This window comes from Vicia villosa, linkage group LG7, assembly GCF_029867415.1.
Source record: "Vicia villosa cultivar HV-30 ecotype Madison, WI linkage group LG7, Vvil1.0, whole genome shotgun sequence".
Taxonomy (NCBI): Eukaryota; Viridiplantae; Streptophyta; class Magnoliopsida; order Fabales; family Fabaceae; genus Vicia; species Vicia villosa.
Window position 1 is genome coordinate 123,740,884 of NC_081186.1, and position 22,330 is coordinate 123,763,213.

Consider the following 22,330-nt stretch of genomic DNA (forward strand, 5'->3'; position numbering starts at 1 on the left):
AATTTGAAAATTTTATAGGTACCAAAAACATATTTAACCCTTTGATTTATCATCTTCATATCCACTTGAATTTAATTAATCATTCTCATGCATCATCAAATAAAAATTAAACTTCTAAAAAGCCCAAAATATCTCATATATTACTTACATGTATGAAATCATTATTCCATTAATTTATGCATCATAATTAATTATTTAATTAATTAAAGCTTCTAGTACTCACTCACCTTTCCACCTCTTTTTTCTTAATTCATAAACTACTCCTTTTAGAGCCTATAAATAAATCCATTCTCATTCACAAATTCCACCACCAAATCATTCACAAAAACTAAGCCAAAACTCTCTTCATTTTCTTTCAAGTCATTTCTTTCTTTTTTGAATTGGTAGGCTCTTATGCTTGTTCTTTACTTATTTCTATTGTATTTTTTGCTTTATTTATTTAGTACCTTAATCATCACCATTTTGCATGGAAACTACATTGATTCAAAATCAAAACTTTAAAGTGTTCTTGAACCTCCATAAGCAAAAGTGATTTGTTGTGGTTTAATGACTTTTATGCTTGTTCTTTATTTATTTTTATTGTATTTTTACTCTTGATTTATTTATTTAGTACCTTAATCATCACCATTTTATATGGAAACTCCATTGATTCAAAATCTAAGAGTTTAAAGGATTCTTGAACCTCCATGAGCAAAAGTGATGAAATATGAATTAATTTTTGTTTTTTCTGTAAATTTTAGTTGTTTATTTTTTTAATTTTGAGCGTAGATATTTGTTCGTGAGATAGAGTAGATGAATTTTCATTATTCATTTGCTTAGTTCCATGAAAAATTGAGCAAGTTATGATCAAATCAAGTCAAAAGAAGGTTGTTGCATTTTTTGATTTTTTCAATTTTTTTCATTTATTTTCCGATTATAAGCTTAGATTCTTGTTCATGAGATCGATTAGATGAATTTTTATTATTCATTTGCTTAATTCTGTTAAAAATTGAGAAAGTTTTGACATTTTTACTTTTTTGTTGAAAGATTTTTCTTCCATTTTTGATGCTTACGTGATTAGTATCCAAATATGAGATTAGGGAAGAAGAAGTCTTCTCAACCCCCCCCCCCCCTTAATTACTCAATGGACCCTTGTGGGATTCTGTCCTTTGGGCCTTTAGTATTTTCCTAGTTGCATTCCCATTTTGTAGCTCATTTTGTATTTCATTTATTTTTATTTATTGCTTGTCTTTTTAGAAATAGGGCCTTAAGCCCATTTATCATTTTTTTACTGTTTACACCTTATGTATTGATAGTACATCCCCTTCGCTTTTATTATTTCTTTTATGATTCATTTACTTTTTTTTTATTTTCTTTTATTGTCCATTATTATTTTAAGTGTACCCCTCTCCCTTTATTTGTACTTTTCTTTTCTGCCTAACCCTGTAATCTCTTAATATAATCGATGCAAAATAGTGGATTGGGGATTTAGGTTTTTTTATTGGGATTTGGGTACTTAATATGAATGTTTACTTTATTTTTCTATTTTCTATCAAATCATTTTCAAAACATCAAAATAAACTCGATCCATATACCGAGCACCATTTTCAAACCCTTGTAAGTCGATTGCCTTGTGCATCGCCATCAACTAAACTCTCGCATTCTTGGTCCATATACCAAGCCATAACTCACCACTTCTAAGTCAATTTCCTTGTGCATCGCCATCAACCTCTTCCATTCGTATCCATTCCCACCGCTTTCATAATAAATTTTCAATCCTCGATCCAATGTCGAGTGCCTTTTCAAAAAAACCTTTTGGTAATAAACATGGAAACGATGGTTAGGACGATTGTATCCCCTCCATCTCAAGTGTTTAGGTTGTTTTCCGTCTAAGCTTGTGGTCCAAACACTTGGCTTCCTTACTCAATCAACCTAATAAGTGAATCTTAATTCACCTCATCTTTTCAACAAAACTTCTAAAAACAACTCCAACTCATTCAACCTTTTTGCCACTTGGCTTTTCAATTTAAAACTTTTTCACAAACGAGAGACTTAGTCTATTTCACGACGATGCAAACCCACTTCGACATGTGAAAATCAAATGTTTTCCACTCGAATGAGATGATGGCTAGAATTTGTATAAATTCATGATTCAATCATCCATTCTTGTTGTGATGGAAACATTCTCTTATCCACGTGTCGAGTAGCATTGTTTCTGTTTGAAAGCGATCGAGTACCTCTCGCTAAAATTAATAAACAAACTCAGGGATTCATACCCCGAACTACAGAATGCTCTGACTTTTCCATTGCATGAGGAAATACATAGGCACAATATGTGATGTCTTGACGAGCACAATAATGAAAAACTAAAAAGATTTTCCTTTTTCTTTAAGAAGTAGAATTTTAAGCTAGCATTCTGTTGCAAACCGACAACATCCAGACTTCTTGGATTGTAAAGTGGCATCCTATTTGGATAGAATTAGATTTTATTTATTAATTATTAAGTCGAGAATTAGGGTGTTACATATAGGTATCAGAGCAGTTCAGTTCGTTTGTCCAGGTGTTATAGTGTGTCAGTAGTGTACGACTGGTGTGCGAACACGGTCGAGTCAAGTTTTTTCTAATCCTTATTTGTCGATGTTGTTCAAAATATGGTTAGGAGAAACGATGGTGCTATTGTTGCTGCTTTGCAAGCAGTGGCCTAAGTTATGCAGAACAACCAAAATGGAGGGAATGATGAGTTTTGCAACTTGGGAAAGTTCCAGATGAATAACCCACCCACCTTCAAAGGCAGGTATGATCCGAATGGAGTGCATAATTGGATGAAGGACATTGAAAATATTTACATGGTTATGGCGTGGATGAAGCAGAGAAGGTGTAATTTGGTACGCATATGTTGGCAGAGGAAGCTGGTGATTGGTGGGACAATACGCGTCAGATACTAGAGGCTGCAGGAAATTAAATCACTTGGGCTGTATTCAGAGGATAATTTTTGGAGCGGTACTTTCCAGAGCATGTGCGTGGGAAGAAAGAGATCAAGTTTCTGGAGATGAAATAAAGGAATTCTATTGTTGGTGAGTATGCTGACAGATTTGAGGAACTTGTGAAATTTTGTCCATATTATAATGGCGCAGTTGCATAGGCTTCTAAGTGCATTAAGTTCGAGAATGGGTTGCGTCCTAAGATAAAGCAGGGAATTGGTTATCAACAGATTCACCGGTTTCCGGAACTAGTGAACAAATGCAAGATTTATGATGAGGATAGCAGGGCTCAGTCTGTTCATTATAAAAGTCTGATTGATAAAAGGAGAAATCAAATGAATTGTGCCTCCAACTGGTAAAGAAAAACAGAAGGTTCCAGAGGGTAAGAAGCCAAGTGGGAGAGGGACTCCCGCTTCTATCAAATGATATAAGTGTGGTGGTGTAGGACATCGCGCAAATGAATGCAAGAATGATGAAAAGAAGTGCTTCAAGTGTGGGAAGCCATGACACCTTATTGCTGATTGCAAGACTAATGTGCCAATTTATTACAACTGTGGGGAACCTGGTCACATCAACACCAAATGCCAAAAGCCAAAGAAAGCTCAGTCTAGAGGGAAAGTATTTTCACTGGCAGGATCTCAGACTACTAGTTTTGACAGGACAATTCGAGGTACATGTTACATTCATAACATTCCTTTGATTACCATTATTGACACGAGTGCAACACGCTCGTTTATTTCTGCCGACTGTATGAAAAGATTAGGTCTTGTAGTTATTGCACCCCAAAATTTGCCCTCCTGATTTTACTTTAATCTGACTTAGGCTTTGCATCAATTTTCATTAGTTCATTTGTATATCATGCATTTCATTGAATAAAACATCTTGGTTCAAAGATTAGTGGTTGTACCAGCTAAGGTTTCACAGTGATTTTGAGGCTTCTTCATCAATAAGATTGATTTCTCTAATTCTTCTTTGTTAATGATGTGTAGCTAGGGTTTGAAGCCCTGGTTATTATAAACATCTTCTTTGGCATGCTACAAGACTATCTTTCACCAAGATTTATCAAGAAGCAAGATGTTAGGGTTGTGTCATACCTCATTTTTGCCCAACGCATTTCATTCATTTTTGACGTGTTGCATTTGTATTTTGTCTGCATTTAATTGTTGCATTTTGGCATTTTTTTAAAAATTGACTTTTTTAAAGTCAAGAAAAATAACTTGCATTCGCATCTTCGCATATTCGAATTAAACATTCATCCAAAATTTTCTTTTTTTAGCCGATCCACCTAGTCATTGTCGTATCGAAGAATCACTCCACATTGTCAAAATTCTGTTCGACCATCTCACACAGTATTTCTAATTTACTATCATACTCCATCTGTCCCATAATGAATGATCGATTTGACATAAAAAGTATTCCAAAATGAATGATCAATTTTAATTTTTAATAAACTTTTTTCAATTTTATCATCTAATTAATAAAAATTTCATCATTTATATGATAAAAGGTATTATAATAATATTATTCTCTCATACTTTTATATATTTTTTAAATATGTGTGAAATGATGAAGTAAATCACTTATTATTAAAAAGATGAAGTATATTCATTTTGTGTTGTTATATCTTGGAATTCTGTAGTTTTTCTTATACTCAAAACCAAGTCAAGTCGATTGCTACTTTGAATGGACACCAAAAATCTAGAAATCTGTTGTGAGGTCACAAGATGAATGACATATTCAAAATTTAACGTGAATCTTCGCCTAATTTTCATTTTTTAATTTTATTCTATTTCAACGATCACTATCCCTTTTTTTGACAACACCTTATCATTATATAACTTTTTCTCAAATAAAATCAGATGATATTCTTAGTCATTCCTTTGACTAACTCTAATCTTCTATGAAGCATATAAAAAGTTTTCATTGAAGCTCTAGAAACTTTGTTAGTTTTTGTTGGTTGCAAGCGAGATGCACACCAAATTGCTAGTTTATATTTTTATATTTTCTCCTACAATAAATTACATTTTTATTTATTTCATATAGATGAAAATAAATTATATTTTTTGTCCTACAATAAATTACATATTTATTCATTTCACATAGATGAAAAATAAAATTAATAAAAAATAAAGAGTATTTTTTATGGATCATATCAAATGTATTGATGTATTATTATACATATAAAATAAAATAAAAATTATTTTAAAAATACATAAAATTACATAACCATTATAAATATATTATATAATTGCATGCAATTGATCATCACATTACTTTCAATCGTTATTTTAAATATAATAAAGGAAAAAAAATTAAAAATAAATATTATCTAGTTGAAATAAAATACATTTTATTTCATTCCGATTTATAAGATTTTAAGATATAATTCAAGTATATTGTATATAATTTGGTATTTCTAAAAATCGTAATATATTTAATTTGACATTTCATCTTTTAAACTAACTTAATATTAATAAATAATATATTTAAGGTTTTTTTTAGTAATTTATAATAAAATTATTTATTTTGAAAATCAAACAAAATTTTAAATAGATTTTATAATAAATAAAAAAGAGTAAATATTAATTTGAATATTGCATGATACATCACCAACAAAAATAATTAATAATATTGAGTTTCTATAAAAATAGTAACCAAGTCTTACATGGCTGCGCATGTGCCACAAAAAGTCATTATTACAAGCTAAACGGTGTGTCGCAAATTACATGTATACATACGTATACATAACTATCTTCTATACATTTTATTTAGTCAATTACCTCTTTTTATAACCTTCCCTTTTTTTCAAACCATAGTTACCTTCCAAGAAGCACACATATTTGACCAACACCATCACCTACTCTTATATATAAACTCTTTGCAACTTTATCATTTAAACATCTTATCCACTATTAAACTTCTAGGAACATGATGAAGAACAAAAGGATAAGCAAAAGGGACAAAAAAGAGATCAAAGTAACATATATTTCAAGTCCTGTCAAGGTAAAAACTAATGCTTCAAATTTTAGAGCACTTGTGCAAGAGTTAACTGGTCAAGACTCTAATGTTGCTGAAATTACTACTATGCCCTTGGATGATGAAAGAGTAGTGCATATGGATGTTTCTTCAACTCATCAACAATGGAGGGTGGATGATAATCATGTAACTCATCAAGATGATACCTTTTTGAAGACTGATTATAGTGAGTTTCTATCAAGACAATCCTTTTTGGAGCCATTAGGTGAACGTGTTCAATATGATTTGTTGAGCTTTAATATGTAGGGTTTTATACTTTTTTATTTATTTTTAATATTATATATATTATAAGAAATATTGAAATTAATGTGATATATAGTTTGCTTTTTATGCTTTTTGGTAGTTCTTAGTTCTAATCTTACCTAATTCACCACTAACTATTAAAATAATTTCTTTACCTAAATGTGAGTTAGGGTAATTGGAAGCATGGAGTATTATTTTAACATTAATTAAATTTAATGGAGAAGAATCTAAGTTGTAGTATATCCAGATTGTGGTATGGGTAAACTAGTATAGTACAATGTTAATTAAGAAGGACGAATATGACTTTGTTACACACGTTTCCTAACCGATGAGGAAATCACAATTCCTTTTTATTTTGTTATGTAAGTTGACAGTCATGAAAAAGATAAAGAGAGTTTAAAACTATTGTCTTTGATGATTATGGTACAAAAGACTTTAGGTCCGCTCACTAGCGCGGCTAAGGTATTGTTTCTTTTAAATTAAGGCGTGTGATTTTGTCATGACTTTGTTTTTTTTTTTTTGTTAAGAGTCTCACATTAAGCAATGGTGTTGAGAAACAAATGTGAGTTGTGTAAGTTTCACATTGTTTGATGAGAAACAAATGTGAGTTGTGTAAGTTTTACATTGTTTTTTAAAAGTGGAGGTTGAGCATTTTATAAGTGAAGGATTCATACACCCATTGCCTTAAGGTTTGGATGAATATGTGATGTCTCTCTCACTTGTTTGAGTGAGTCTTTGACCTTTATATGAGTCTTTCATCCAATATAGGTGTTCCCTCTCATGATGACCCATCAGTAGTATCCGAGTTGATGGTTCGAGTAAAGAATTGCCTCTTTGTACCGAAAATCTTCTTAACATCATGATAGTCAGGCAGCTTGTCCTGTTGAAGTGCCCTGATGAGGTAAGGGTGTGTGTCAACAGCGGTACAAGTATGTAGATGAAATATTTTCGACTTGAGGGGGAACATAGTGGATGAACTCACACTTAAGGGGAGATTGTTGATAAACAAATATGAGTTGCGTGAGTCCCACATTGCTCAGAAAAGTGGAGGTTGGACACTTTATAAGTGAAGAGATTCATACACCCATTTTCTTAAGGTTTTGGCTGAATATGCGGTGTCTCCCTCACTTGTTTAGGTGAGTCTTTGACCTTTAGATGAGTCTTTAACTCAATATGGATGCTCTCCGTCAAAATGACCATCAAATATATGACTTGACCATGTGCTTATAAGTTGAGGAAATTATACCCTTACAAGTCGTTTTTTTAGAGATGAGTTAGGACAAATTCTAATTCTATCATTGTGTCAAGAGCCTGGTTTAAGATCTAGTGGGCTACCCGTTTTCAAGTTTCTACTATCGAGTCACCCCCATTTATTTCTAAGCTCCAAATATCCAGTTTTGAACGTGATGGGGTGTGTTAAGAGTTTCACATCAGATAATATATGACCTAATCATGTGCTTATAAGTAGGGAAAATTCTTATCCTACAGATAAATTTTGTAGGAATGAGTTAGAACAAACTCTAATTATATCATCCTTTAAAACAATTGTTTCATTAAATTGAAGAATATGAGTATTGTATATAAATTGTTATTGGTTTTGATTCCTGATTAATGTGAAACTGTGAAGTGTTTCAAAACAATTATGAAAATATTACAATTTATTTACAAACACTAAGTAACTAGTAAGCAAAATCGGTTAATAACTATCTTATTATATTTTCAATCGTTTCCCATAAGTTGAAATATAGTCACAACACTACCAATCGTTAGTTGGTCCAGTGGTGATTGGCGCTGGACTTGGTAGGGAGAACCACGGTTCGATCCCCCGCAACTGCGATCGGGAGGGAGCTGGAACCACTTGATGCCAGAACTGACTCTCGAACCGGACTAAACCGGTTGATACTATATTGTTACCCGTGCGTTCACACGGTATTGGTGTGTTGTTACCCGTGCGTTCACACGGTATTGGTGTGTTACTCATACGTTCGCACAGGTATTGATGTGTTAGCCGTGCATTCACCAATTTAAATTTGGGATGGATGAATACATTACCTTTAATTTGTTTTTCTTTAATTGTAAAAAAATATAATAACTCATACGTTCGCACAGGTATTGATGTGTTAGCCGTGCATTCACCAATTTAAATTTGGGATGGATGAATACATTACCTTTAATTTGTTTTTCTTTAATTGTAAAAAAATATAATAACTCATATATTTACACAAATTTTAGTATGGTTTTCCGTGTGCTTATACGTTGGCACGGGTAGTGGTGTGATACACACACTTTTGTTTTTAAAAAATAATAAAAATGTTAATGAAAAAACAAAGTCATTTTACCTAAATAGTAAATTATTTATAAAATCAAAATATAAATTTAAAAAAAAGTTTTACCAAAATTATTTTGAATTAGATTATTGTCATTAATTTTAATAAGGGTTAATACCTATTTTCACCCCTGCCATATGGGGTGTATTTGAAAAACCCCCCTGCGAAAAAAAAAGTTGCAATTATTACCTTAACAAATTTTAAAATTTTCAACTTGGACCTTTAGCCAGCCACATCATCAAAAAATCTGATGTGGCAACTTTTTTTTAATTTATTATTATTATTTTAATTGCGTGGCAGGCTTATGTGGCATTATTATTATTTTTTATTTAATTTAATTCCACGTGGCATTATTATTCTTATTATATTGTTTAGTTCTTAAAATGTTAAAAATCAAAGTTTAAAAAACTAGTCCCAAGAGGTGTTGAAACCAAGAACCTTAGCATCTATTTCCAACACCTTACCACTGCGCTGAGCTTCACATTATGTCATATGAATGACTTAGCTACTTTATAATAGTTGTTGATAACGTTTCATTATTAGTTTTGGTTTAATTACTATTTTCTAAATTAAATTAATATTAATATTATTAGTTAATAATTAATAGTTAATAGTTAATATTATTAATTAATATTACTAAATTATAAAATAATGATTAATATTTATTTTACTGTTAAACTTAATTAAATTTTAAACTAAATTAAATTAATATAAAATAATATTAATTAATAACGTTAATAGTAAATTAAATTAAATATAAATTTTAATATAAATTGTTTAAATTAAATTAATTAACTTAAATATAACGTTAATAGTAAAATAATAGTAAAATAATATTAAATAAATTAAATAAAAATAAATTAAATTAAATTAGTTTAATTAAATTTAATGTTTATATTAATGTTTATATGTAATTTAATTTAATTAATGTTATTTTACTTTTAACATTATATTTAACTTAATAAATTTAATTTAAATATTTTATATAAATGTTTATATTAATTTAATTTAATTTATATTTTCTAATTAATATTAGTTTAATTTAATTTAACATTTATATCTAATTTAATTTAATTTATTTTATTTAATTTATTTAATATTATTTTACTATTAACGTTATATTTAAGTTAATTAATTTAATTTAAACAATTTATATTAAAATTTATATTTAATTTAATTTACTATTAACGTTATTAGTTAATATTATTTTATATTAATTTAATTTAGTTTAAAATTTAATTAAGTTTAACAGTAAAATAAATATTAATCATTATTTTATAATTTAGTAATATTAATTAACAATATTAACTATTAAGTATTAATTATTAACTAATAATATTAATATTAATTAATAATGTAAATATTAAGTATTAATTTTGATAACGTAAACAGTAGTTGATATATAATTTCTAAGGGAACTACACATCATAAAAGAAGCAGCAGCGCAGTGGTTCAGTGTTTGTGATGGATGCTATGGTACCTGGGTTCAACACCCCTTGGGACTAATTTTTTAAACTTTGATTTTTAACATTTTAAGAACTAAACAATATAATAATAATAATAGTGCCACGTGGAATTAAATTAAATAAAAAATAATAATAATGCCACATAAGCCTTCCACGCAATTAAAATAATAATAATAAATTAAAAAAAAGTTGACACATCAGATTTTTTGATGATGTGGCTGGCTAAAGGTCCAAGTTGAAAATTTTAAAATTTGTTAAGGTAATAATTGCAACTTTTTTTTTCGCAGGGGGGTTTTTCAAATACACCCCATATGGCAGGGGTGAAAATAGGTATTAACCCTTTTAATAATTTACGTTTGATTTTTTGATCTATCATCCTAATTTCTCTTCCTTTCTTAACCATTCAATTGAATATATAATAATTTCAAAAAAAGTGGATATATTAATTAGTCAGTTCTATATTTATCATCACTTGATGAAAGGAAATCAAATTTATATTGAAAATGAAACTGAAAGAAAAATTAAACATATATATAACAATTTTTAAATTATGAATAAGTATTAAAAAAATAGAAATAAAAGAATATTAAAAACAAAAATTGAATCAATTGAGAAATAATTCTTTTTTATAAATGAGTATTAAAAACAAAATTAAAACAAATGAGTACAAACAAAAAAAATTCACTTTCACATAATGAATTTGATAAAATGACAAATTCATTTAAACATAAACATTAATTTCATGATAAAAGTTACAGTAAGAGTATAACTGTTTACAATTTTTTATCAGTGTAATCTATTTTTCTAATTGTATATTGTTACATAGCAGAATTACACGAACTCCTTGTGTTTCCTATTCAAGATAAAACAGTGAATATAAGCTTGATCCATAAAGCATGCAGAATTACTTCAATAATATTGTCACAGAAGTAATTTCATACCAGATATTCAAGTGTCCTAGGGATATCCAATTTTGAAAGAAAGAATGGAGGTTTGGCATGCTATACTGTGTACAGAAGTGCTATTACTAATAGCTAAAACATACACAGTCAACAGCCAACCATTATAAACATGTTCAATTTCAGCAAATTATCAAGAGAAGTCCTAGAGGTTGGTTTAGCTGAGTCAATTCTGATCTTCAAGATTTTGGCATAGTCTTTTAAAAAACCAGAGGCACTGTGGTCTTCGTGTGTCACCTGAACCGCTCAATAGAAACCATTTACTTCCTGATAAAAATGAACTTCACACACTTCAAAGTAGATGCCAATCATGTTTTCTTCTGACAAAGCACTTTCCTTTGATGCCCATTGGAACCCAACCAACTAAACAAATATCACTGCCAATTCTTAGCTTCTCCAAAAAAAAAAAACTTAAATTAGACACAGATATGAAATTAGAAACAAAAATGGTATAAAAATGATAAATAAAAATTCCCTCGGCTGACATATTTCCGCTACGATAAATTGAATAGAAACGAAAAAAAAAACAATAACTGTAGAGCTCCGTCTTCTGCATATGAAAAGTAAGGCAAACCAAAAATTCTGAAAGTAAATCAGTAAGATAGTTTATTATGTCATATTGAGGGAAGTGCCCATAAAATATGCACATATTCTTGAAGAACTTACTGTTGCATTTGCACTCGAACAGTTTACTGGGTCAAGATGATTTTTACTTTGAATTACAAAAAATGATCGGAGGAATGAACATATAGATCACTTTTACGATGAAGAGCCAATTCACACGTTTCTCAAACCAATTTGCTCACAGACACATACCATGCTAATATCGCTTCTGCAACTGCAACATTTTTCTATAAAAAAGAACTTGTTAAGGTTTAGAATCATTTCCAAAAAGGGTCTATAATGACATATGTGAAGGAATTCAACAGTAGGTTAAGCAAGTAGCTTTCTTACCAACATTTGATCATAAAGCTCAATAGCACTACAACATTAACTTTTAACAGCCAACCCCATTATCATTGAATTCCAAGAGCGCATGTTTCTGAATCTATCTATCTCATCAAACACCTCCCAAGCAACATCAATCTTCCTACATTTCAAATACATTTCCAGTACAACATTACTTACAAACAAAAACAATCTTCCTTCATTTCACATACATTTCCAATATAGCAATACAACATTATGTCACTTTCTGAAACATGTTCTGATTCAAATATGTCATGAAGATCACTATAGTATAGAATCACAAAGTTTTGTCTGCATATAAAACAAAAACAACGTAAACAAAATTAAAACTAGTTAGTCAGCATCTCGTCTAATATGAAAAAGCATAAAATAAACTTATCAATAGATTAATAAAAAATAGTAATGAGAATGGAATAAGATGATTTACCTTTCAGTATTATTTTGTTGCTACTGTAAAAGGAAATTCATGGACTTTAGTGAGTATGGGAAAGAGTAAGAGGCCCTGAGGTGAGAAGCAGCAACTGATATTTGTAGATGACAAGATTTAGATCTCATAAGTTCACAAAAGTCATCCATCATCTCAATTTTGATAGGTGACCCATGTAACACCCCAAATCTACCCCACGATTAATAGGAAAATTAGAGTACAAAATCTCAAAACAAACATCATTCGTTGGAGGCGTCACATTTTCAACTTAAAACAAAATCTCATGCAAGCTCATATATGAAGATACATAACACATATAACGGAGGAACTCATACTTCCTTAGTCACTCTAATTCAAACAAACTTTATAACATCACAACGGAGTTCAAAGAACAACATAAATCCCAAATCATAACATCTTTACCAACATGACAATAACTATCTGACATGTATCACAAGAGAATAATAACAAGATCCAACAAGATATAACATCATAATCAAAACAAGTAAGCATTCCCCGAGTGCTACGTATCATAGCATAGACACACCGACTCGAGCTATAAGGTAAACGACTACTTCATGTCGTTACCTGCACGTTACCAATAAAGGGTAACATTCAAACAAAAGGGGTGGGATATCAAACAATATAAAGGAACATATGATAATATTAAAAGTAATGAAGGATCATACATAGTTCACCACTTCTCATCTTACAACAACTTTCATCACAATCACGACATTATTAATCACTCTCAACAACATAATCAATTTCACAACTAAACATCAACATATCACAACATTCATGTCACAATCACAACGAGTCAAATGCAACTTCATGTTATGCGTATGCATGTGGTACCATTTGGAGTAAACTTCCAACTTAAACATTGTCGTTCGGGCCAACTTAAACATTTCCATATAGGCCAACTTAAACATTTTCTCTTTAGGCCAACTTAAACAATGCAATGGATGCGACTCAATGATGCACATCCACAATCACAACTTAAACAACATAAACAACATCGGCTAAACAACATCAACTCAATGTCGAATTTCAACGATAATAACAACAACAACGACATAATACTATTCATAGTAATTCATGGTATCTCAACCTCATCTTTACGGTATACAACTTACACAATATTCAACTTCGAAAAATATCATCAATCGGAAAACATACAATTTCAAGCAAAGCTTGCAAAAAGGTTTTCCAAATGTTTTCAATCATTTCCATTAGATAGGCATTTATTAAAGCTTCACGGGGGTTCAAACGACACTTAAAAAGGAGTTACGAATCAAAAGATACATCAATTTGAAGTTTCCAAAAAGTTTTCAACAAGGTTCGCTTAGCGGGCTCAAGCGTGCTTCTCAGAACTAAAAACAGAAGCGACCCATTTTCACGTCTCTGCTTAGCGCACTAGCTCCGTTTAGCGAGCTCGCGAATTTTCAAATTTGCTCCCAGGTTCCGCTTAGCGGACGCGCGATTATGCAGAAAAATAACAGAGATATCAGACATGTGTAACCACACTTCCACCACCCAAAACCATTCTCAATCAGCAATTAAAGGCATATACAATCAATATCTAACATCATTCATCAACAACCATCATTAAAACATGATTTCAGGCACAATTTCATGAAAATCCAACATAAACCCTAAGATTCTGGAACATACATTCAAGGTTACTACACATACAATCTAACCCGCCCTAAACATCATCATACAACCCTTTATCATGAAAGAATCTCACTCTTACCTTGGGTTTGGATTGAAGACAACTTTATCTTCAATGGGAAACCTAACTTTCTCCTCTTCTCTTCTCTCTTCTCTTCTTTCTCTAAATGAACTTTAACTTTCTATTCCCTTCAATCTTCTTATTTGTTAAACCCTTACTAATTCTCAAATTGCTAATGGGCTCTAATTAGCACCTCTCAATTACTAAAACCAACTTAGGCCCAATAACTACTAACATCACTAACTTATGGAATTTACTAATAATTCTCAATAATTAACACAAGATCACTTAAACACATAATTAATACACAATCAAATAAATAACTTACATAACACGCAATCAAATAAAGCACGTAAATAAAACGGTTGTTACAACCCAACAATTGAAGAATTAGTAACTATGTATCAAACATACTAATATCAAACATCTACAATTCAATGACAATATTAAATCATCAAGTTACTATGTTATGAACACAACATACATAGCAGAGGCCACTTTTTTCATTGTCACAACTTTAGAAAGCCTGCAGCAACATATCGTGTATCCGAAAAAACTTTTCCTTCCTCGCCATCTTGTAGATTGACAAGATTATAATATTGAAGCACCATTTGTCAACTACCACATAATGTTAATAAGATTGATGGTGCAGCAATACCGTCAAAGCCAACAAAAATCCAAGCGATCATCAAAGGATGTCCATAGAGGTTGAATCAAGTAAAGTATAAATGTTAAGATATAACAATGGAAATTTCATATTGTTAATGCAATGTTTAGAAAACATATCTACCTCATTCACCTTTGCATATTTGATGAGAATGGTTGTTGGTTTTGTAGGATCAAGAGACTTTTGTTTGTATTCAAAGAATTTAATTGCGTAATCTTCCCACAGTGTACAATTAAGAGTGTTGTCCCTAAACGGCATATTAATCATATATTAAATCGTACAAACTAAACAACAAACAGGAGAGTATACAAATAATAACAAACATGAGAGTATACAGACAACAACATACCCTAAATATCTTAAAACCAAGTTGACTTGGGCCTTTTTCCCTCTGGTGTGCGATTGTGTGTAACATACATCGTCGATGACACCAAGCACATCTATAAATATGAAATATATTAGGAGATCATAATAAAAAATTCATAACAGAACAAATCATATAATTAGTAGAGATCATTAACAATACCACAAAGAATGTTCCTTTGCCACTTCCCTGAGATTATATCAACAAAAGGGGTTAAGCTGTTAACCTTAGCAAGGATGTCATGCTTCTCGACATCTCCTATGGTTGTACCTCCCGTGAATTTTAGGAGATACATATGGTTTTCTACTTTAAACATCAGGTCATTAGGCTGTACTTGGAAGTTGGACATTGTACAGGTCACATTAAGATCTAAATCCGAGTCAAACGTTTGCTTGTATGCAGTTAGAACAATGACATGTATGTCATTACCCTGAAATGAAGCCACAGGTAAACAAAGTTATGAAAAGAATAACAAACGAAAGCATGGAAGCGATCGAAAGTGGTGGTAAACAAAGATATAAACATAGTATAAACCGAAAGCACGAAAAACCAAGAAATATACAGGAAGACAAAGTAAATATATCAAAACCACAGGAGCACTATAAAATGTCACAGGTAAACAAAGATATAAAAATAGTATAAACTAAAAGCCCGAAAAACCACGAAATATACATGAATACAAAGTTAATATATCAAAACCACTGGAACACTACAAAATGTTAACAAAGATAGTCGTTCGAACACAACCATAGGCTGCAATCAAACAAAATCATACGAAAATATAGCCAAACCAAATGAACACAACCTTATACAAACTCAAAGAACACGAGTAAGTCACCATTTTGTCAACCACCACCATCTCAAAATGCTTTTTGCTCGCCGTTATTACCTTCCATTTATGATGGACTTTCACAACAATCTTCCCCAATTCCTTGCGATCGTTGATGTCGGCTATCATCTCAAAGGGTTTACCTTTTTTTGGTCGAGGTGAAAGAGAGAGAAAGCTTCTGAAAACGGTGATGTGGGGAATGGAGATGTTAACCTAGCCAAGTTGTTTGTATTGTTTTGAAATGAGAAGTAGGTGTGAAAAGGGAGTATAGAATGATAACCAAGGTCACTGCTACTACTTCAGACATCGGATACCGTGAAAAAGCCTAAAGGTTATGGCATTTTCAGTTCGGAATGGAAGGAAAAGTATATTAAAATAGGGAAATAATGAAACAGGTTGACAGAATGTGAGAGAGAGAGAGAGAGAGAGAGAGAGGTGTAGTTACAAAGTAAAGAGTGTTTATATAATTAAGATGAGGGTATGATAAAAGTGGGAAAAGTCATAACGTGGAGCAAAGAGGACAAAGGGTATCATAGGGTTTTCCAGATACACAAATCTTCTTATATGGTAGATTGCATCGACTTATGATAGTGCTTTATCAAAAATGTTATAAAAGGCTGGAAAAAATTATTAAAATAACTGTTTGGCTCTATGCTAACCATTCGATTAAATGTCTCATAAAAACAAGTGGTTAATTAATGCCCAAACAAGTTGTTAATTATTGCCAAAAAATTTGTAGAGCTTGTTAATTATTTCCAAAAACAAAAACAGTGGTGAAAATATAAAATTGATCCAATCATTATGAAAAAGTTGTCTGAAATATTGTATGAACATAACACACATACAAGAAGTTTTCAAATGGAACAGGAATGAATGAATGATGGTAATATCCATAATTTGAAATTGAGACTTATCTCTAATAGAAGCACTAATGGCAGGATATACAATCACCAACTATTTCAGAGGTTGCGCCATTAATTGTTGGCGATGTTGACACGACTGAAGAAATGCAAATAAAAGGTGGAAAACTTCACAGAATGCAAGTTACCTAGCCTACCAATATCCTCTAATACTTCCCTATGGTGAAGATAGTTATAGGCCTAATGTTACCCATATGGGCTTGTAAAATAACAACAAATGTAATCAACTTACTATTAGAGAGCGGCTTTCATTTCAGATTCAAAGCAGATCAAAAGAGGCAAAAACGTTACTATCATCCAGGAATTATTTCAACAATTCTTAGTTGATGGTTACACGGTGTTAGATTATGAAAGGTTGACATGGCTTTGGAACAACAAGGCTAATCTAAGAGTATCGAAATACAAAATATCTCAACAAAGAGGGTGATCAAAGCCAAAAACTAGGTTCAAGTACCAGAAAAAGAGCGGTTCTACCATCATCATATGTTAGAAGTCATAGGTTTATGGATCTAATGTATTATGATGGGATGCTAATTTGTAGTAAGGTTGGTTTTCCATATTTGTTCATCACATTTACATGCCATCCAAATTGGCCTAAAATACAAAGAGTGCTTGGCCTTATTCACTTGAAACTACAAGATAGACCCAATATCATATCCAAAATCTTTAAAATGAAGTTTGATCAACTTCTATCAGATTTAACAAAGAAAGCTATTTTAGGGAAAGTTCTTGCATGTAAGTTATGAAATTTAACAATTTGGTAGATATGTACATATTATCCTAATGCTAATTTAACTATATTTCTTAAACACAATATCCTAATGCTAATTTAAACCTTCATTTCTATTTTGTAGATATGTACACCATTGAGTTCCAAAAGAGAGGATTGCCATATGCACACATCATTCCTTTTAAGTATCCTTCTAACAAATACCCTGCTCCTGAAGATATAAATAAAATTATCAATGCTGAAATACCAGATCCTTTAAAGGAGGCAAAGTTGTACAATTTGGTTAAGATTCGAATGGTACACGAACCTTGTGGTTTGGCCAACAAAAATTCTCCATGCATGAAAGAAGGTAAATGTTCAAAGTATTATCCAAAAAAAATCCAAATTTTTACTATAGTTGATCAAGACGGCTACCCTATCTACATAAGAAGATAGTCACACAATTGAAAAAATATTAAATTATCCTTCGTAATGGTCATGTAGTTCATCATAACCAAATTCTTTCTAAAGTATGAAGTACACATCAACATGGAATGGTGCAATCAATGTACCATAATAGGAGAGAAATACAATGCTGATGGAATCAAATAATATATTGATTGTAGATGTATTTTCCTGAGTGAAGCATGTTGGAGGATATTCTCATATTCAATACATGGAAGAAAGTCTGCTGTAGAAAGGTTCTTCTTTCATACGAAAGGAGAAAATTTTGTTTATTACAAAGATTATGAGCAAATTGGAAATGTTTTAATTAAGCCAAGTGTTACAGAATCGTTGTTTACAACTTAGTTTGAGGCCAACAAAATCCTTGAATAGGCAAGGTTGCTAACTTATGGGCAATTTGTTTCAAAATTTGTGTGTGCTAAATAAAACAGGTATTAGAAACCAAGAAAGACAGGATACACAATTTATCGACTTATTTGAGTTTCACGAAGTACAAGAAGGTTACATTACTTACAAATGATGTTAACTATAAAGAAAGGTCTCATAAGGTTACAATGACATTAAGCAGGTAGGTGGTTTTCAACATAAAACCTCCAAAGATGCATGTTTTGCCATAGAATTTCTACAGGATGATTGCGAGTTTTTTGAAGCAAAAAAAGATGCATGTATGGAGTTCTGGTATTTTTAAGAAAGTTATTTGTCATTATGTTGTTATATGCATCAATAGAAAGGCCTGAGCTTGTATGGCGTAATACTTGGCAATACTTATCAGATGATATTTTGTATGAACAACACGTTTGGCGCAAAATTCTGATATTTTTAATTATATTTTTTCTTTCTATATCAATTGGTTTTGTAATTTACCTTTATCTATAGAATTCCATTATTAAAATTGAAGTTTATAGTTTTTTTGTACTATTGTGAATCTTGTTGTGAATTACGATAAAACTCAATATCAATTTGTGAGACAAAGAATAGTAGCAACCAAAATAAATGATCTACAACAATAATAATCTGTACATAGATAATATTACAAAATAAGACAAGAAAAAATGAAGGTTTGTTTACCCAGTTCGACCAAACAATCTACTTTAGGGGAGAGAGAAGTTCTCCAATTTACTATACTCAGAAAGTTGTTACAAGATATTACAGATGAATTACAAGAAAATAACCTTCGCAGTTCTCAAAGAACAAATCCTATTTTCTATGCAAGTGTTTTCCAACCTCTCCAACTCTCAATATAAGAATCACTCAAATCCAAGATGTTTATACGTATTTCTCAATCCCCTTATATAACTCCAGAGGTTTCCCAAAAACCTTTGTCTTTCTAAGTTTTTCCTTGAAATTACCTAAACCCTTATTCTCCCTTGTTGTTGTAATCTCTAAGATTGTCACACTATAATAAGAGAAGAGATACATATTTATAAATCTAACAAATCCATAACAAATCCCAAAAAATATATCTTTAATTGTTAGAATAAAAGATATTATTATAATCTTATAATATCTCTCAAATATTATAAATATCTTCTAATATCTCTTAGACTATTATAAATATATATATATATATATATATATATATATATATATATATATATATATATATATATATATATATATATATATATATATCTTTTAGAATATTATAAATATATATTTTATAATATCTTTTAGATTATTATAAATATCTTATAATATCTTCTTATATTAATTTACATAATTTCCAAATTAATATAAAATATTCTAACATTAATGAATGGATCAATGAACTAAACCGACTGAATCCGATACCCGTAAATCGCTTGAATCAGATTATTTTTCGGCTTTCTGATTCTTGGAAATCTCAAAACATTTTTCATTCTCTTCATCAACAAAGGTTTTAAGACATACTTCAAATATCTCCACCTTGACTTTAAACCGTTTTGATACCAATTTAACCATGAACAACATTGCTGCTCTCTACCAAGTTAAAACTCTAATCAATAACCTTGATCAAATTAAACAACCCTTGAATCTTGACCTCGCCACTTGCATCCACCTGTTTCCAATTACCTTTTTCTGGATGGATAATTTAACAAGCCTACAAGTATGATTTTTCAACCACCCTTGACTCCACATTTTTCAAATGCCTCCCTAAAGGTTTTTCTTCTTTTATTTTGCAGTTCTTCAGCCATTAAAAACATAATATCCAAGGATAGCATAACCGTCCCTTTGAGATGCTACAATAACTCTCCTTACCTTATCAAGATTCAAATAATAATCAGAGATCTCTGCAATCGTTCCCTCACTCTACTAGTATCCATAGTAGGAAACTTCACCTTAAATTGAGTTTTCTCCATTATAGTTTCTACCAGGTTTCTTCCTTGGTTTTCATTATTCTCCCTCTAAATAAATTCTCTATCAACAAAGTAAGTTGTTTTAACCTCATCTCTCCCCTAAAAAAACTCAATAACAACTCAGCAGTAACATGCATTTTTATCCCTTGATTTCTGCAAAATTCATTATACTCCTCTAAAACTTTCTCAAGGCATTCATACTGACTTAAACTCAAATCTCATAGTTCTTCCTTGTCATGAAAGCCTCCACTAGTTAACAATGAATGAATAACAATATTTGAACCTTCTAAATATATAGACCACGTATTTTATACCCTTTAGTAATAATCAATTCATCACGTGAAATCTTCAATACTCCATGTTCAACTCTAGTACAATAGCTTAGATCATTAAACATACTTATAGATAACAAATTTTGCTTGAGTTCTAGAACATACCTCACATTGTGAATAAGAAGTTCACGATCATCAAATATTTTAAATTTGACCGTACCAATACCATGAAGCTTGCATGCTTTATTATCACCAAGGTGAACTACTCCATCTTGCACCATCTTCAAAGTTTCAAAGTATTATATTCTTGGACACGTGTGATATGAGCAACCTGAGTCAATGACCTTACTATATTCAGTTTCCAAACTTGATACTACTGGTGCTTTCCGGCATCCTCATAACTTTCCTCACCCAAGGCAACTGCAGCATGAGCAGAATCTTTATTGACCTTTCTCTCAGGATAATCCTTTTTAAAGTGACTGGTTTTCTAACAATTAAAACATTTTACCTTTGACTTGTCAGACCTCTTTGATTTGGACATTCATTTACGTTCACCTCCTCCTCTTGACACATTTAAGCCTTCACCACTATCTTCAATCTTCAAATCTTTCAACTTTGAAAATTCTTTGGATTTCATCACCGTCTGGACTTCATCCAAAATAATAGTATCTTCATTACCATAAAGAAGGGCATCCTTAAAGTGCTCAAAGGATCTAGGTAATGAACTCAATAGGAGCAAAGCGTTGTCCTCATCATCAATATTCATTTCAATATTCTTAAGATCATCGATAATCTTGTGAAATTCCATAAGTTGCTCAATTATGGATTTTTTCTCCCCCATTCGGAATGAATAGAGTTGTTGTTTCAGATACAACCTGTGAGCCAAAGACTTTGTCATATACAATAATTAAAGTTTTCCCACATAGCAACCACAGTTTGCTCCCTGAAGACTTCTCTTAGAACTTTATTCCCGAGGCACAAGAAAATGACACTCCTGACCTTATCCAACATCTCGGTGTTTTGTACCTGTGTAAGCCTTGCAAGCATAAATGCTTCATTCTTCAAAGCATCAATACACATCTCTTGAATTAAAATTACTTGCATCTTAATTTTCCACAACCCGAAGTCGTCGTTTCCAGAAAATTTCTCGATCTCCCATCTACTAACCATGGTGCTCACTCGTAAATAACGCCTCTTTGCTCCACGCTCACTACACCACTTGTTGTGAAATACGACAAAATTCAATATCAATTTGTGAGGAAAAGAATAGTAGAAACCAAAATAAATGGTCTAGAACAATAATAATTCGTACACAAATAATATAACAGAATAAGGCGAGAAAAAAATGAAGGTTTGTTTACCTAGTTCGACCTAACGATCTACTCTGAAGGAGAGAGTAGCTTTCCAATTCACTATACTCATAAAGTTTTTACAAGAGATTACAAATGAATTACAAGAAAATAGCCTTTGTAGTCCCCAAAGAACAAATCCTATTTTCTATGCAAGTGTTTTCCAACCTCTCCAACTCTCAATATAAAAATCACTCAAACCCAAGGTGTTTAGAAGTATTTTCCGATCTCAGATAACTCCAAAGGTTTCCCAAAAACTTTTGTATTTCTAATTTTTCCCTTGAAATTCCCTAA

At 31.1% G+C, this 22,330-nt stretch overlaps 2 protein-coding genes across 2 annotated transcripts; one reads left to right on the forward strand and one right to left on the reverse strand.

Annotated features, from left to right (window-relative positions):
* Window positions 1-5,888: 5,888 nt before the first annotated feature.
* On the forward strand, window positions 5,889-6,242 carry LOC131620134 (uncharacterized). Its single transcript, XM_058891151.1, has one exon. It carries the CDS (start codon window positions 5,889-5,891, stop codon window positions 6,240-6,242), a length of 354 nt encoding a protein of 117 aa, XP_058747134.1.
* A 14,986-nt stretch (window positions 6,243-21,228) lies between these two features.
* Window positions 21,229-21,857, reverse strand: LOC131620136 (uncharacterized). Its single transcript, XM_058891152.1, has 2 exons — window positions 21,687-21,857; window positions 21,229-21,576 (listed from the first exon to the last, which is right to left on the reverse strand). Exons 1-2 carry the CDS (start codon window positions 21,855-21,857, stop codon window positions 21,229-21,231), a joined length of 519 nt encoding a protein of 172 aa, XP_058747135.1.
* Window positions 21,858-22,330: the final 473 nt, after the last annotated feature.